We start from the raw sequence: 18,819 nt of genomic DNA on the forward strand, positions 1-18,819 counted from the left end.
CACACACACACACACACACACACACACACACACACACACACACACAATGACCTTTTCCTAGCGCCGCGCCTCGCGTTTTAGCGCTCTCGGCGGCCAGCGTTTTTTGGCGGAGCGCTCCCAGCGCCTAAAGTTGAAACTAGTTCAACTTTTGGAGAGGAGCGCCGCTCATCAAGGTAACTTTTTTCGACCGACCAATCAACATCGTTGAACAAGTGTAGCAGGTAAGGTATAAAGGTAAGTATATTAGGTTACATTATTTTACCAATAGCAGATCAGACAACTCTTTTCAGCCATTGGGGTTCATTGAAAACCAGCATTGTCAACACTGAGGTGTCTGTGTGTGTATGTGTGTGTGGATATGGTGCGTTGTGCGTCTGTCTATGTCTGGGTCTCTTAATATGTCATGATGTGCTCTGTCCTTGTGTCCATGACTGTATTGTGACCTGTATTCCTATCGTATGTCTATGTGCTTTTGTTGTGTTTTTATTCTAATGTTATTTATCTTGATTTTATTCTGTTTTTATTGCTAACCCTTTTTTCACATAGGATTTTAGCCTGTACCTTCTGGCAGGGGGACTGCCAATGGAAATTAGCCTTTTGGCAAAAATTGGGTGCATTTACATTTGTAAAATGTTTTATTAATGTACACCCTCCCTTGATCAAATAAAGTAAACCTAAACCTAACCTAACCTAAGACTACCTCTCGAATGACAACCTTGTTAGCTTTCTGCATCATAACGTTAGCTTTCTGCATCATAACGTTAGCTTTCTGCATCATAACGTTAGCTTTCGGTGTCATAACGTTAGCTTTCTGTATTATAACGTTAGCCTTCTGTATTATAACGTCAGTTTATACTCTGGACTGGCTTGATAGCAGGGCTAGTATCGCCAGCTAGGCTACTGCAGGTCTTCCAGCTCTTGGCTAATTGCTAACAGAGCCAGCTAGGCTAGGCTACTGCTAACAAAGCATTAGCACCAGTGTAATTCGGCGATTCCACACAGAAGCAGAGCCACTTAGCCAGTTAGCTCAAACTAGCAACATTAGCACCAGTGTAATTCAGCGATTCCACTCAGAAAACATTCGCGTTTAAAACAAATTGCACTTTCCTTGAGTTGACTGTCCACGTCCTCTTGATGTGTGTATGTCCCTCCGCCTCGGTCTCACCTTGACGTTGAATCAACCACGCCACGCGGGCACTTCTCTATGGTTCCATATGGAAACGTTCGTCCTGGCGGTGCCCGTCCGGTATAACGTTGATTCCAAAAAGGATGTCCCAGTTATTGATCGCCATCTGGTAGATCGATATGTCCATTGGCTGATGCTATATTCCTTTACTGCATCCTGAATTCAGCGTCACAATAACTAAGTATTCAGCGGTCAGGTGGCGTAGCGGAGATTGCGCTCGTCACCAATGCAAGAGGCTGCGGTCTCGACTCCCGGAGTCAGCATTGCCTTGGCATGGGCTGATCGTCATACTAACTTGTTTGGCTGAGTTAGGGGGAGGGAAGTCATGGGTGGGAATCTGGCATTGTGGACAGCGATACCTAAAGGTCAGGTCTGGGCGCTTGCTCAGCGGAGGCAGGACTTGATGAAGGCAGCGTGACCTCCCATGCGTTACGCTTCACCAATGAGAGTCCTCGCTGCCAGGTGAAAAAAGAGTCACTGGCTGTCGCCGCGCGTGTCGGAGGAAACGTGCGGATGACTTCAGGGTTCCCTTGTACCGACCAGTAGGAGAACATGCACACAACAACCAGGCAGGGGAGGGGGGGAATTGGCACAACAACTAAATTGGGACGGGGAGAAAAACAGAGAAAAATCGGAGAAAGAGAGGATAAAAAAAATAAATAAAAAAAGTATTCCATGGGGCTGGGGGCAGCCCTGGTGCTGCTAGCTTCTCCCCCCCACGAGGCCCTGCTGTGGCTGTGGCTGCTTCGGTCGGGTCGCTGTTTTTTGTGATAAATTTATCCAACGAACCTCTCATTGAGTTATTGAACACTTATTTTTTCTTTGCCTTCTTTCGTTGTAAATTCCCGGAGCCAAATTTCCACCCTTTATCGCGTTCTCTCGTCGACATTGTGTTAAAAAAAATGTACCACCACTCTGACTCAGTCATCCACCTTACTCTACACACCTGTGAGTGACCACCACTGCCACCAGTCCACGTGCCAGCGCTTAATGGCAGCTTTTTATATGCGTGCCGCTTCAGATAGATGACGCACGCATCACGCTGCCTGTCGCAGGCATAGTGAGGAGTCTAATGTGAAATATATAAGCATGGATGTAAGTCACATTAGACACCTGTAAGCAAAACTAGATTTTCGGTCTGTGATGGAAAGTGATTGTTAACATTATATTTATTTTTATATAAAAACAAATAAATAAACAAAAGATTCTGGGGTGGCACCTCAGGGGCACCTGATATTTCAGGGGGGGCACGTGCCCCTGGTGCCCCAGTGGTAAAATCGCCACTGCTCTCTTGCCCCTTCCTCATCTCTCTCTCACCCTCTCACCCTCTCACCCTCTCTCTCTCTCTCCTCTCCTCTCTCTCTCTCTCTCTCTCTCTCTCTCTCTCTCTCTCTCTCTCTCTCTCTCTCTCTCTCTCTCTCTCTCTCTCTCTCTCTCTCTCTCTCTCTCTCTCTTTAGCGAGCTGTTGTTCCCATTCCCTACCTGTGAGCGTTCTCCCTTTAATCCAATCAAAACACTTACCACCCCATGTCTCCTGCCTGAAAGCCTGTCTCATCCACACCGCCTGGCTGTCAGCTTTTGAGGCTCTGGAGGGTAATGCCCTCTGGGCCTGCGAGGCGCTTCTCCGCATCCCTCTCCAGCCTGTAATTGCTTCATTAGAACGACGGCAGCGACTGTGCCCAGTAGCCGGGGAGATTTAATAAGAGCTCCGAGGTCGCTTTCAGACACTTGTGAGTCTAGGCAGCTAGGATATTGCTGTGGAATTTCTAATAACCGGGGCCCCGTTCCAATAAAGATATAAAGTCGAGAACATAGTAGACTAGTGAATCTTCGTATCTGGCTCCGGAGTGGAATGCAGCCCCCAGATCCCTTTTGTATTGCGCCTATAGGCTGCTACTTGTAATGCGTGTATTGAGGTTCCTGTAATCGACTTTCTGGCGTATGAAGTTTTAATGGGGATGTGAGACAGCTAGGTGATATAATATATCCATAAAGCTGAGCCCCATGAAGGTAGCAGTGTAATAAAACCCTTAACAGTGAACTGTTGTGTCCCGCTACGCTTTACTCAATTTATATCACGGCCCGGGCAAATGAACATAGAGTGAAAGGAACTTTAGATCTCCCGGGCAACAGTGTGTTATGTCATTTTATTTTACTTACTCAGAAGCATTTTATATTACCTAAACATAAAATCCAGGCCACTTGTTCATCAAACACTTACCCTGAAGTTGTTAAAATGGTCCAATATTTCAATGGAGAGTCCCCATTGAAATCTTGATATGTTGGACCATAATAATGAGAGCATTTAATGACAACTATTACACAGGCATTTTGAAGAGAAACCTCTTAATAATTGCTATTAGCGTTCCATAAGATGTCCCTACACTGTATAAAGTCTATCGGTTAGATTCGATATGAATACCAAGGTTTCAGCCTCATAAAATCTGGAGTATGATAGTAATAATAATGATAATAATAATAATAATAATACATAACATTTTTATAGCACTTTTACAGTGCACAAATACTATATTTACTATATAATACTATATATTATAGCAACCCCCATGGGGGATGGGGGTCACTAACTTCTTCGTGTGTGTGTGTGTGTGTGTGTGTGTGTGTGTGTGTGTGTGTGTGTGTGTGTGTGTGTGTGTGTGTGTGTGTGTGTGTGTGTGTGTGTGTGTGTATGCATGTGTATGTGTATGCATGCCTGTCATACATACAGTAGTATGTATGACAGGCTTGTGCATGCATACAGTACATGCATGTGTGTAATGCAAATGAGCTCAGGGGTTTGTGCATTTGTTTGTGTGTACACACTTGTGCGTGCGTGCATGTGTGTGTGTGTATGACTAATGCATTAGGGGCGACAGTGGCTCAGGAGGTAGAGCAGTCATCTGGTAATCCGGAGGTTCCCGGTTCGATTCCCGCTCCTCCCGGGCAGCGTGTCGAAGTGTCCTTGAGCAAGACACTTAACCCCTAGGTGCTCCTGATGAGCAGGTTGGCACCTTGCATGGTTGCCTCTGCCATCGGTGTGTGAATGGGTCAAATGTGAGGAACAAACTTTTAAGCTTTTTGGATAAAAGCGCTACTGTATATAAATGCAGCCATTTGCCATTTACCATTATGCATGCATAATATAGTACATGTATGCATGTGTGTAGTGCAAATTAGCTCAGGGGTTTGTGCATTTGTTTGTGTGTACACACTTGTGTGCGTGTGTGTGTGTGTGCGTGTGTGTGTGTGTGTGTGTGCGTGCGTGAGTGTGTGTGTGTGTGTGCGTGTGTGTGTGTGTGTGTGTGTGTGTGTGTGTGTGTGTGTGTGTGTGTGTGTGTGTGTGTGTGTCTGTGTGAGACTCACGTGATGACCAGCGAGGTGGCGAAGAGCAGGGTGCCCAGCAGGCCGCGCTGGCAGTCGGCGTTCTTCCTCTGGCGCTGGTGCATCTCGCCGCCACAGTTGTCACAGCAACGACACATGCAGAAGAACAGGCCCACTATGGGGAGCAGCACGGCGAAGAGCAGCCCCACCACTGCGCACACAATGAAGCCTATCTCATAGTAGATGGCCTTAGGAGAGAGGGAGAGATGGGGGGGGGGGGGTACATGAGATGAGAGAGGCAGAGGTGATCGGGGATATGATAAAGAGAGAATAAAAGAGGGATAAGAACAGACAGACAATCGGAGGGGTGATGATATGCGCAGAGCGGATGAAGAGAGAGAGGGAGAGAGAGAGAGAGGGGGAGAGAGATGGAGAGAGAGAGAGAGAGATGGAGAGAGTTGGAGAGAGAGAGAGAGAGAGAGAGAGAGAGAGAGAGAGAGAGAGAGAGAGAGAGAGAGAGAGAGAGAGAGAGAGAGGGAGAGAGAGAGAGAGAGAGATGGAGAGAGAGGACAGACCAAGAAGAGAAGAGCGATAAAATGACCTAAAAAAATCTAAAAATAACTGTGAGGTCCCGATGATAGAAATCATCTCTCTACTCAAAAGTGTTCAAAACTGCAGTGACATGAATGGTTTTAGGACACACAGGGTAAACAACACACAGGTGGTATTAACTAGTCACTGTAGTTACATACTGTCTTTGTAATACTTAAATCAGTGGTTCATGTCAAGGACCCCAAATTGATGTATAATTGGCCAAGGACCCCCATCTGAGAAGATATGTATATATACAGATATGTGATTTAATCCACAACTGTCTATACAGTAGGTGGAAAGATAACAGAGGAGAGAGCATAGAATCTCTCACTAGTGAAGGAAATATTAGTGCAAGGGACCCCCTGGAACCCCCTTTGAGAACCACTGACTTAAAGGAACACGCCAACATTTTGTGAAATTAGCTTACCGTCTTCTCCAGAGAGAGACAAGAAGATAAGATACCAGTTTCCTCGCTGTGGTTTCAGTAGAAAGCTATCTGGCTGCATGTTAGCCTAGCTTAGCACAATGAATGGAAGCGGACAGTGACGGGTAGCCTTCGGGAGAGGTGTTGATTGGACAATGCCTAGGCTAACCGGCCATCAGAGGAAACTGGTATCTATCTTCTTGTCTCTTTCTGGAGAAGACGATAAGCTATTAATTTCCCAAAATGTTGGCGTGTTCTTTTTAAGGGTAAGTTCTGTTTTGGACCCCTAGCCCTAATTCCTATTTACCAATGATGTTGATGATGAGCAGAGTCCTTTCTCAGCACAATCCATGCTGTTCTTCATGCTGGACACCCACAGCTCTGGCTACTTAGCCACAAAACTAATGTAAAGTAATGAGGCCACACTTCTGCGTCTGTACTGCCCTGAAATAAACACTGAAACCTACTAATAATAATAATGGATAGGATTTATATAGCGCTCTTCTCTGACTGACTGTTGCTCTGACTCAGAGCGCTTCACAGAGTCCATTATTCGTTCATACACAGTCATACCGGTGGTGGTAAGCTACAATTGCAGCCAGAGCTGCCCTGAGGCAGACTCACGGAAGCGTGGCGAATAATCAACGCCTACGGCCCCTCCGACCACCACCAACATTCATTCACATGCATACACATTCATACGAGGCAAGTAGGTTAAGTGTCTTGCCCAAGGACACAACGGCAATGGGATGGACATGGGCTTGAGCGGGATTCGAACCACCAACCCTTCGATCATTGGAGCCACGCCGCCCCACTGGACACAGTGCATCCAAAGCAAAGCAATTTGTTTTCAAGTAGCTTAGTGCTTTTTACAGTGACCCAATGGACTTTACATTAGTGCTGTGGCTCTAAGTAAGGAGGAGCTGGCTGTCCAGCATGAATCACAGTATGGATTGTGCTGAGAAAGGACTCCACTCTACAGATAAATGAGTGGGAAATAGAGCTAGGAGTCCAAATTCTGAAATCCTTTAATAGATTCATCAAATGAGCAGCAACACTACAGTGCTTCCAATAGTAAACATTTTCAAATTATGTTTCAAGCATGCAAACAATAGAAAATGCCAAATAAATAGCAACTTAAATCAATAAAGCATGATCATTGACAAAAAAAAAAAAAAAAAAGAGGATAGCAAGGACAGAGGCATGGTGGGAAGGTTGGGAGACTCGTTCTAATGAAATGAGTCGTGATGGAAATTCTACTTCTAATTCTAGTAGGGAGGACGAGGTGAGTAACGTGAAAATGTATGGGTTGAGGCAATGAACAGAGGACTGGAAAGATTCCTGTCATGTACTGTAAAGGGGCAGTTCACCCTAAATAAAAAAATATATCTCTCACCGGTGTGAGTTTTGGAGATATCTGCCGTTGAGAACGTCTCCAATATAATGGAGTTAAACGACGGTTTGTGGTACTCAAAGCGGCAAATAAATTCCTTGGAAAAAATCAAGTACACCCCATAATAATAGATGGCAGGTGTAGTTCAGTAGAGAATCGTTTCTAAATTAAACTGTTCACAACAGAGTCTGTAGATTATCTTGATTTTTGCAAAGAGACATTTGTCGAGTTTTTCAAATGTACTTCGAGCACCACAAACCGAGTGCTGCATTATATTGGAGTGATGGCAGGCATCTCTGCGGCAGATATCTCTAAAGCTCTGCAAATAAAAACACTCAACACTGGGTAAGGGTTTTTTAGTGTTGTAGACAGCCAGGCTGTACTGTATGAATTAGGATTTGGAGCCCATACTCTAATCGTCTGTAACTAAATCTATACATCTCTTGGACTGAATGAACATACCATTTAACACAACATGAATTCCAAACAGCATAGCTTAAAGGGATATTTCACTTTAGTAGAACTTGTCAAGGTTCTGCAGTCGTACCTCTATTCACTGTAAGTGCATCTACAAATAAGCTATCGACCACTGCTGTCCCTGTCATCTGTTGTCAACACCACCATTCCTCCTAGCTGTCTTTACAGATTTAGGACCTTAGAAAAATAAAAGTAGATCCAGTACATTTGTTGTAGGTTTGCGTGTGCTGTGTACCTTTGCCTTGCATGGCATGTTCAGGGAGTGGTTACCATGGTTACCTGCTGCCTTGCTGGGAGAAAGATTCTAAACATTCTGTGAGAAGTTGACAGTTGGTCAAATTACACCTCAAGTGAAAAATATTTCAGATACTCATAAAAATGCTCAAACAAAGTAGCCTACCTTTGGCTTTGAAAAATATATTACACAGAATAATATTGCTGTATTGTTTATTTATCATTCAGAAGTATGATATTTAGACTCAGCCTTCAAATTGAATGGAAATTAATGAGAAGCCTGACACCTGGGAGGAATGGTGGTGTTGACGGCAGATGACAGGGACACCCGTGGTCACTAGCTTATTTGTAGATGCTACTTTACTTACTTACTTACTTACTTACTTACTTACTTACTCAGATTTTCTTTTTCTTTTGTACTACATTATGGATACTGATATTATTTATTTATTTTATGTTGTTTTCAATGTTAAGAATGAAGAATTATTATTATCCATTATATAATTTAAGTATTAATTAATGTTCCCACTTGGAAGTGGTGGATAGGGGTAGAGCATGATAAGCTTAGGCTTCTTCCTACTCCTTTTCGAACAGTGATATGTATAATTTTTCGTTGTTTGTCTTTTTTATTCTTTGTTTTTTTTTAGATCATGTTCGAAATAAAGATTAATTAATTCATTCATTCATTCATTCATTCATAGAGGCAAGACCTTTGGCACGTTTTACTGAAGTGAGATATCCCTATAATAAGTCAGAGTGCCCCCGGGTGAGAGCTCCCAGGAGCGCTACCACCTCCCGCCTGTCATGTACCTCAACTGTCCCACTGATCTCCTCCTATCTGAACTGCACTTAGGGAGGGCTTTAGAAATGGGAGATATTGAATATGGAATCTGTAATTCCCACAGCGTATGCAAGTTGTCACGATGATGTTCAGCGGCACCTCGTCGTGTCAAAGCTGGGGCTGCTATCACCCCTCCAGGACAGGCGAGCTGCTCTCGTGGCTCCCCCCCCCCCCGACTCCTTCTAATCTTAATCTCCGTAAATCAACAACACCCACCTCCTCTAGGGACCTGCTGCAGCTTTGCTATTTAAAGGCATAGTTTAGATTTCTTTGCGGCGGAAATCCTTGCCAGCGGTGGTGTAGTCGAAGCAAAGCTATTATCTTACTTACCGAGTCCCGTGGTCGGAGTTCTGGCCGGGTTCTGAGCGAGCTGGGAAGCGTTAGACAGGCAGCAAACGGCAGAAACGGGGTCACGAAACCAAAACTAGTTTTAATCCACACCACAACATGCAGGCAAAGGGCTAACCATCTCCAAAACAAAACCACATTTTGAAACAGCCGTGTTACCTTTTGCCTGCAAGTTGTGGTGTCGATTAAAACGTTCTGGTTTCAAGACCCCGTTTTCTCCAGTTTCCAGTTCACTCTGAAACTGTCCAGAACTCGGTAAGTAAGCTAATAGCGTTGCATCCACTACACTACTGGCAAGTGTATCATACAACTTAATGTCCAAAAATCCAAACCATCCCTTTAATATCAAGGGTACAAAATGTCTTCTCAACTTGAAATTTTTTTGTCTTCTTCTTTTTCTTCTTCTTCTGCTTCTTCATTTTGGAATATTTGTGGAAACTATGTGGAAACTAGCTCACTTCCAAAGCCACTATTTGGCTGAGATTCCACACTATTCCACCACAGAAACGTTCCCCTAGATTCTAGAAATTAACAGACCAAGTTTCTCTAGTCTAAGATAAGATAAGATAAGATATTCCTTTATTGATCCCCTTGGGTCCCTAGTTCTAGGGCCTAAGTTCTAGTTTCTAGTTTCTCTAGTCTAAGATAAGATAAGATAAGATATTCCTTTATTGATCCCCTTGGGTCCCTAGTTCTAGGGCCTAGAACTAGGGACCCAAGGGGATCAATAAAGGAATATCTTATCTTATCTTATCTTAGACTAGAGAAACTTGGTCTGTTAATTTAACCGTGATTACAAAGATCTGATCAGAGAAAAGTGTCCTTCTGTGTTCCAGTGAGACACTGGAATGCCTAGATACCTTTTTCATACATCAATGGACTCATTTGCCTAATCCTCCTGGGTCTTTACACCGTGGTGGAAACGCAGGCAACAAAAACGTGCAGTGAAATGTAGTTCCTGGGACTAAAAGTTCAGGGTGATTTCGGTCAAAACGCGGCTTCAGACTCATTGATGTGTCGAGTGGTTTTACAGGAGCCATAAATAAAGAGCTCAGCCAAAACCCCCAGGGGCTGACTTTTTTCAACCCAAATGATCAGATCAGATAAATCTCTGAACCGCAGAGGGACAGGGACATAGAGAGAGAGAGAGAGAGAGAGAGAGAGAGAGAGAGAGAGAGAGAGAGAGAGAGAGAGAGAGAGAGAGAGAGAGAGAGAACCTGACTGTGGACGCCATTATACGAATCTGACGTCTGCACTGGAATTCTGTGTGTGTGTGGACTGTAATTGGTGGAAAAAAAACTAGGGAAGCAACGGTTATGATTGGAGGATCAAGAAAATAGGGCAATGTTTGAGATAGGTCAATTCAAGGGCCCGGAGCGCGTACTCTTATTTTTGGATGTGCGTGTCTTGACAGTACTGTAGTTCTCCCTCAGCAAGTCCCCCACAGAATATACGCACACAGTAAGTACAGACTGGAGGATCTGTTGAGATTCCTGTCGTATCTGTGCTACTTTCCGATTAATTCTCAAGGTGAACAGCAGGTTGGGAAGCTTGCCGCTGGTTTGGCTCGTAGCCAGCTAGCGACTGCGCGGCAAACTGCTCCGACACAGCAACACAGCCAGGGAAGTCTACGCCTTTCATTCTCCAGTAATGGATGAAGTGCAACAGACAAAAGGAGTGCTGCAGTGGGGCCCTCCGTGTAGAATGGACAGGTGCTCCTTACAGGTGTAACATAGGGAGTACTAGGCCAAACTGGTGGATGTTCCCCCGAGTGTAAACACAACACCGGTCCAAGACAAGCGAGATCCAAACAAGAAAGAGCCAAGGCCTTTGAGAATATAAAAGGCCTTTATTCTAGAATGGCAGGGAACAGGGTGAAAACATGGCCCCCACCCATCACATCGGATGGGGCTTCATCAGGCAACCGTATACCGTATTCATCAGGGAACCATATATATTTGACCGTATTCACACGGCAGCCATTTTGCTCTCACGCCATGCACGCAAGGTGAGAACAGGGATGAGAACGACTACAAGAGCAAAATGGCTGCCATGTGATTATGGTCAATTGTTTGTCTTGTGACGTTTTATCCTTCAGACCGATGGAGAGGTTGGTGACCACGTACGATGAGGATGTGTCATATCCTTAGTACCGGTTAACGGCCTCCTCACACGGTTACAATGTGCCCTTGACTTCCCACGGAGGTGAAGGATATCACAATGACAACACGGTGTTCCTGCAGGCTAGACGGCAGCACAGGAATGTGATATACAAGCATCTACATGGACCGTGGCAGTGCTGCGTATCTCTGTGGCCGAGGTCAGTGTCTAGGGAATTACAGAACCAGTCCTGTCAGCGTCAGCACATGAGAGATAAAATATGTGTGTGTGTGTGTGTGTGTGTCTCAGCCTGAGCCTAGTAAAGGCTTGACTGGAGGGGATATTAGAGAGGAATGCTGCCGGGGAAGAAACTAGCTGATTGAACAGTTGTAGCGTGTTGACAGGTCCCTGTTGGTCAAAGTGAATAATACTATACATTAGCACCAGGCTGTCCTATTTTGATCATAATTGACTGTTTGCAAAACGATGATTGACATTGCAATCCACCAACCTAACTACCAGCAGTGGAAGAAGTACACAGTTCCTTTACTTAGAACTTAGATTAGAAATATCCAGATAGAGTACTCTGGTAAAAGTAAAAGTATTTGCTATTGAATGTACTTCTATGAAGTATCTAAAGTAAAAGTATGCATTCTACATGATATTTGTGTATTCCAGTCAGGGGCGTAGCTGGGGGGGGGGTAGCTTAGGATGATTCCAAGGGCCCAGCACTGGGGGGGGCCCCAAAAAAAATGTTTTTTTTTTTTTTTTTTTTTACTAGACATCACTCAGGTGTATTATTGATGCTCTCATTGATACTATGTTTGTTTCTGAAGTGTGTGTGTGAGATATATATAGAGAGAGGGGGGGCTTTGGTAGACTATTGCATTGGTCCATTCATTGAAGATGAACGCAATGCGACATCCTTTACTAGGCTCACCCACCAACAGTGCAGGTGCTGAACTGCTGATCCGAATGTATAGGTAAAAACCATATTATGCGTTTGCATCAATAAAAAAATGTCAAAAAAAAATTCCGCTTACGCGCGCTCGCATTCACTGGGGGCCTACAAATACATTCTTTCATGGGGCCCAGAATCTGGAGCTACACCCCTGATTCCAGTGCTTGAGAGCATTCAATTCTCGATCCATTGACCTCTATAGGTTAATGTTAAATGTTAAATATGTTTTTTTTTTAATCTACTTTTTCTCCCCATTTTTCAAATGTTCTCCCGTCCCCAATTTCGCATTGTCCAATTCTACTCTCTCCTGTCTCGAACGTTGTTAGGCCATGCCTCCCACAAGCCGGCTGCAATGTGGACGAAGCCTTGCATCACGTGTCCCCTCCGGTACTCGAGGAGGCAGCCGTCGCATCTTTTCACCTGCACAGCGCGATCTCTCAGCGGCGAGGGTCTGCGTGGGAGGGACACACCGCCCTCGTCGCTTCCTGATTCTACTGCGCAGGCGCACCAACCGACCTGTAGGAGTCGCTGTCCACAACGTCCGATCCCCACCCACCAGCTTCCCACCCCCTAATACTGCCAATTGTATTAGTATGAACGACCAGCCAAGCTGGTAGCAACGCCGAGAGCTGGGCTCAAACCCAGCATCTCCTGCGTTGGTGGCAAGCGTCTTGCCCACTGCGCCACCTAGCCGCCCTGAATGTTAAATATGTTAAAGTGGTACATGCATGTGGTCCAGTTATGCTGCTCTAATTACATCCTCTTGAAGTTGATAGGCTTCAAATGTGCCATGTTTGCCATCTTTTCCACGCAAAATCTTTTTCTTCAAAGTAACTAGTAACTGATGGGTTCAGATAAATGTAGTGCAGTAAAAAGTAGAGTAAAATTATAAAGTTCCCTAAACTTAAAATACCCACGTACAAGTAGCTCGAAAGTACAGTACTTGAGTAAAAAAGAAATTCTTTCCACCACTGCCAACTACAGTACGTATGTATGTTTTATGCTCGAATGAATTCCTGTGTCTCTTCCTCAGTCATCGTTGCTCAGATGTGCTGAAAAAGCAGTTCCAGGCAACAGAAGAAAGGAAAGGAGAGCAGCCTTTGATGTAACACCACTGTACTTGGGGAAAGTAAAGTAAGGGGGACAATTGTTGTTGTTGTTTTAATACTTACGTTAAGACACATGCTGTACCTAAGCTCCTCCTTTTTTGTTGTCATTCGATGAGGAGGATACTCAATTTTGTTGGACATATAGCAACAGTAACTAAAGGAGGTGGGACTTGCAGACATTTTGGAAATAGTGGATTCTGGTCTCTAGGAAAGAAAAGAATCGAAGGAGAAAATAGTTTTTAGTCTCACTGAGATTTGTGGTCGCTGCCTGGCCCTGTGACTTTACTGGGTGGCAATATCAATGGATGTCGCTGATGCCCTATTACCTCTGCTTACTCTGCGTACCCTGTCTAAACTTCTCCATGTAGCTGGTGCTAATCATCAGCACCTACTGCACACCTGGCCATCCATCCTGGTCCAGGGGATCTCTCTTTGAATGGCCCCTGCCCACTGAGGCTTCCTCCATGTTTCCCCCTAGTAAGGTTTTGTTTTTCCATTATCTCCACAGAAGGTCCAGGCCAGGGGATGCTGTTCCATTCTAATGTGGACCTGTGAAGCCCTTCGAGACATATACTTATGATAATGAGTAATAAACGTGACTTGACTTGGCGTTGGGGGCACTTGTTATAAACGCTTTCAACATCTAAAACTCAAAGTATCAAATGTGCTCAATATCTGAAATGAATAAAAACATACTATTACTAACTTAGTACTATCTTTTACTATCATGCACTTTGCTACTAAGTAATCTACCTTGCCTATATTACTACCTACTATGCTAATTATGTCTATACTACTATGCACTCAAGACTGTAGCACCCAAGTTCAACACTGTTTGACTAACGTTACTTAGCTGCCAGAGTCCTACCCTTCCTGCTGACTTGTTGTACAGAACTTGTAAGTTGCTTTTGGATAAAAGCGTCAGCTAAAGGACTACATGTAAATGTAAAATGTCATTCAAGGAGCTCTACCGGCTGCCTCAGTGCGCTTTCCATCCTCGTCATCGCTGTGCTTTTGTACCAGAATGCCTATGGAATGACCAAAGCAGTTGAAGTCAGAATGGAAATGAGCATGGGATCTAACAATGACGAGGGGTTGTGAGGGATGGGATTCGGGGTAGGCGGGGTGCAACCAGGACAGTGTTACTGCAGGGTGGGTGTGAGGAGGGGGAGGGGGTGCTACAGTATGTAGAGTACGATGTGCAGACTTTACCTGGAGCGTCAGCACTATGTTTTCTGGCTGAGGGGCCCAGATCAGATGGAGAGAGAGCATGCAGAAGACAAAGGCAGCGCAGAGTCAAAGAAAGAGCAAAGCCATAAACCAAATTGTGGGGATGAAGAAAAAACAACAACATGACATGCAGATTATCCATGGTACTTGCATACTGTGATACTGTGCACCGATAAGCAGCACATGCGTGATGTGATGCACTATGCTGGATATCCCCCAGGGTCCAGATTCTGAGGTTACAGGGCATTTTGACCCTTAATTGAGTGGAGGATTAAGAACAAACCATCGGACGCTTCCAGAATCGTTGATGTGCTCCCTGCCAAGCCTGTTGTTAAGGGTCTGAGACCTTGGTAATTAAAGTTTTTTCCATCAAGAAAACACTAATTATTTTTACGTCTCGCTCACCGCTCTTCAAAGACAAAGTACAAACGTCATCTCAAATGACTGCATCAGATCAGAAAAAATTGGAATGCATGACTAAAGTAAAAATGTATTAAGAGAAAAACTAAACTGTTGTTACTATGTTATTACTGTATTGTGTTGTCTTGTTTCATGTAAAAGAAAAGAAATTAAAAGAAATTGATAAAAAAAAGAGAAAAACAAAACCATACAGTGTTGCTGTCACGCACGCACGCACGCACGCACGCACGCACGCACGCACGCACGCACACACACACACACACACACACACACACAGAGTTACCTTCTGATATTCTGACTGGATGGCTCCAAATTTATCCTTTGCGAGTTTGATGATGAGGTCTGAAATAACAGGGGAAAAACAAACACAGCATGAGGTCATTTTACTGCTTTTCATCTCTATAGCTGTTTGTTATGCAACACAATTTTATTTCCGTACTATGTTTGAAAACTGATGTACCACCAACGGTGAGTAACGTTTATCCTAAAAACATGTGTTGGTACCGGTAGGTTGCTTAGCTACAGCCAGAGGTGTATTCTATACTAGGGGTGTGGACATTTCTCGATTCTAAGATGCATCGCAATGCGGATGTGGACGATTCTGCATCGATGCAGTGACAGAACATAAATTTAGATTATTCAAATCTAAAATAAAAAATGTTTACTCTCTTGCTAGCTTTTATGTTCTTTTACAATGTAGCGCTTTGGGATTTGTTCCACAACTATAAAGCGCCCTACAAATCAAATATATTATTATTATTATATTATTAAAGCTAGTGCTCTGGTCATGCATCCACTCAACTCATAGAAAATACAGCATCAGGCTATTCTAAAAGTATTGATAATACTAATAAAATGGAGTATTGAACTGTTTTTAACAGCTGGGTATCGAGATACCTTTCTAGTATCATTCTGTATCATGCAACACTACTAAAGACATTTATTTTGACATTCTGATTTAAGAACTTTCAAAGAAAAAGTTAATTTATTTGACTGCTTGTATTAATTGATGAAAAAGTACAGTAATATAGATTATAAAATTGAGGATGTAATATATTATTGAGCTGCATCGAGATGCATCGTAGAATTTAATCGAATCGTGGACAGCTGAATCGTAATCGAATCGTGAGGCCAGTGAAGATGCACAGCTCTATTCTATACCTAAACGTGTGTGGGTACCGGGAGGTTACTTAGCCACAGCCAGAGGTTACTTTGTAATAAAAAGGCTTAGGCTGTTACTGTGTTTTTCTTGAACTTGACTATAGCCAGAGGTTTGTGGGTACGTATTGGCAGGTTACTTGGCTACAGCCAGAGGTGTATACTGTACAACACCCTGGGAGATGAGATGTAGGGGCATTAATCACTACCAATTTGCCATGTCACATAATGTCTACATAGGCCCGCAGCTGTACAAAATTGGCATTGGTGAACATTTCCTTACAACTGTACTAGGGGTGTGCAGATATGTCATTATCTGTATCTGTATCTGTATCTGTTCAACCAACAAATTATCTGTATTCTTTATCTGTATTCAGATAGAAGACTGGAAGCGGGTGTGGTTTATTTCTTTTCTTTTGCTAAAAGTATTGTACAATACAAGGTGGACTGGGAACAGACATAACCAAACTAACAAACAAATTAACATTAAAGTCATGTTAAATCTGGCAAATTTATTTCCTAACCTAATATTCATTAGCAATGCAATTGTTGTGCCTTCAAAGCATCATATTGATTTCATATTGGCATATAATTAATTATGAAATATCCCTCTACCTCCTCTCTCTCTCTCTCTCTCTCTCTCTCTCTCTCTCTCTCTCTCTCTCTCTCTCACACTCAATCTCTCTCTTTATTTTTAACTAAACTAAGTTTTATGAACTGTCTGAATTTGACCCCCCCCAACCCTTTACTGTAACTGGGGGACATTGATGGATGGTGAAATAACAAGCCTGTTAAAAAATCTATTCAAACTGAAGGTCTATTCCAAAAGAGCAGTTGAAACATCAATATTTATGAAGACGTCCCAAATAGCCTATGAAATGTATTTACTCCGTCTGACATTCTTCCCACAGCAGTGTTAATTCATCATCACACATGATGACAGAGCCAGCAAGACTTAAGATGCCAAACACAAGGGGTTCCCTGTTGCTGCAATGCAGGCTTTTTCCAGAAGAAAGAAAAGGAAAATAAATAGAATAGAATAGAATAGAATAGAATAGAATAGAATAGAATAGAATAGAATAGAATAGAATAGAATAGAATAGAATAGATATAGAAATACTTTATTTATCCCGAGGGAAATTTGGCTAAAGGCAAATAAGGATTTCCTGTGGGGGGAATTGATAGAACCCCTCCTTTTTTTCCCTTCTAATACAGATCTATCTAGTGATGCATGAAGCAAATAAAAAGCATGAAGCAAAAAAAACAAGGATTAGATCTGTATTAAGAATACACTGTAGATAAAAGCAACGCTAACGTGTGTCTTACTGTATCCATGACTGATACATTTTTTTGTAGTGTTTGTAGAGTAGAAAATGGAATAATTAAAGTCTGTGCAGCGTGTGAATAAATTTTATTCACACGCTGCACAGACTTAAAGTTGCTATCGATTGCGATTCAGTGATCAGTTATCTAAGTTAAGTTTCAAATGGATCTTGCTCACTTGAGACAATCTTGTCCATATGTTTGAAATGGACTAGTTTGTTTAAAAATGTATCCTGATTTAGAAAATCTCCCTATCCACACACAACAACGCAAAAAAACGCAAACATGTTTTTTTGATGTCTGAATGCCTGCAGCTGGTTCTGCCCTCCAACTGAACCAAGATGTCTGACAAACACAAAAACAAACCAAACAGTAACAGGGTCTGAAGGGCCCCCCACGTACCAACTGACCAATTATGATGTAGTGCACTTACTGCCACCAACTACTGCAAACTACTAAAGAATCGGTTAATCTCGATTATCTTGTTTTCGCCAGGATCTCAATTAAAATCTCAATTTAATTAATCGCCCGGCCTTAACAACCATTCTAATGAGGTTTTTATTTAATTCATGTTGACTTCACAAGCAAATAGAATCATATGCTATACCTAACCATTGGACTGTTCAGAAATCCTTCAATGAAATCCATGTTGATTTTACAACCAAAGACATACAGTGATTATAACTACGCTACACCTCTGGGCATAACAAAAAATATTGTTCGTTTCCTGTTGGTTGTCAGTTAAGGCCATGGGTAGGTAGGGAATTTATTTTATTTTATTTTTTATTTTATTCTTTCCCATGGCGACTATGGATAGGGAATTTCTTTATTTCATTAAAATGTTCACAACAACATGGATGCCTGTACTCTGCCAGCATGTTTAATATCCATAATACTAAAGGTTTGACTAAGATTTCTATGAAACTTTATTCAAAAAAAGAAAAAAAAGGAATTGTTTTATTTTTTTTTAATTTATTTTTTTAACTCATAAAATATATTGGGTCGCACCTAAATCGGCAGGGTCGGTCGGCAACCGGAAACAAACCATAATTTTTTTTAGGCCCTGGCAGGCTTTTTAATGAACCATTCATACCTTGTGTATACTGTTTAATTTTACTCTTACTCATAGTATATATTCAGATTCAATTCTTTATTGCCTATATTTATTGTAATGTATAATATTAACGATAGGCATACAGACCTCATCTGCACCTTTGTTTACACAATTTTTCTCATATTCTATATTCAGAGTTAATTATATTGTTTACACTGTTTATTTTCTTCTCATATTTTTATAATCAGATACAATGTTATTGCTGCTATGACATCCGAATTTCCCCAAGGGGATCAATAAAGGAATATCTTATCTTATCATATCATAACTTATCTTATCTTATCTTATCATATCTTATGCTATCTTATCATATCTTATCATATCATATCTTATCTTATCTTATCTTATCATATCTTATCTGGATGAAGCACAATTTCCTGCAGTTAAACAGCTCCAAAACTGAAGCCATTCTCATCGGCACCCCACAGCAGGTCCGCTCATCTACCGTCACCACCATCACCTTTTCCGGCCAGAACATCACCCTGTCACCAACAATCACCAACATAGGGGTTAAAATGGACCCTCACCTGACCTTTGAGGCGCACATTAAACAACTATACAAAAACTCCTTCTACCACCTTAGGAA

The 18,819-nt window shown here is 42.6% G+C and overlaps 1 protein-coding gene across 1 annotated transcript in view; it reads right to left on the reverse strand.

The window, feature by feature from the left end:
* Positions 1 to 18,819, reverse strand: part of prom1a (prominin 1a) — a gene marked incomplete at its 3' end in the record, with an annotated part of 151,021 nt that overhangs the window by 82,568 nt on the left and 49,634 nt on the right. The window contains exons 2-4 of the mRNA XM_084332357.1: positions 14,922 to 14,980; positions 14,201 to 14,227; positions 4,550 to 4,755 (exon numbers count right to left, since the gene is read on the reverse strand). Coding sequence (XP_084188483.1) covers positions 4,550 to 4,755; positions 14,201 to 14,227; positions 14,922 to 14,980 — 292 coding nt within the window. The remainder of the gene's footprint in view (positions 1 to 4,549; positions 4,756 to 14,200; positions 14,228 to 14,921; positions 14,981 to 18,819) is intronic.

This window comes from Notolepis coatsorum, assembly GCF_963971535.1.
Source record: "Notolepis coatsorum genome assembly, chromosome: 16".
NCBI classification, from domain to species: Eukaryota; Metazoa; Chordata; class Actinopteri; order Aulopiformes; family Paralepididae; genus Notolepis; species Notolepis coatsorum.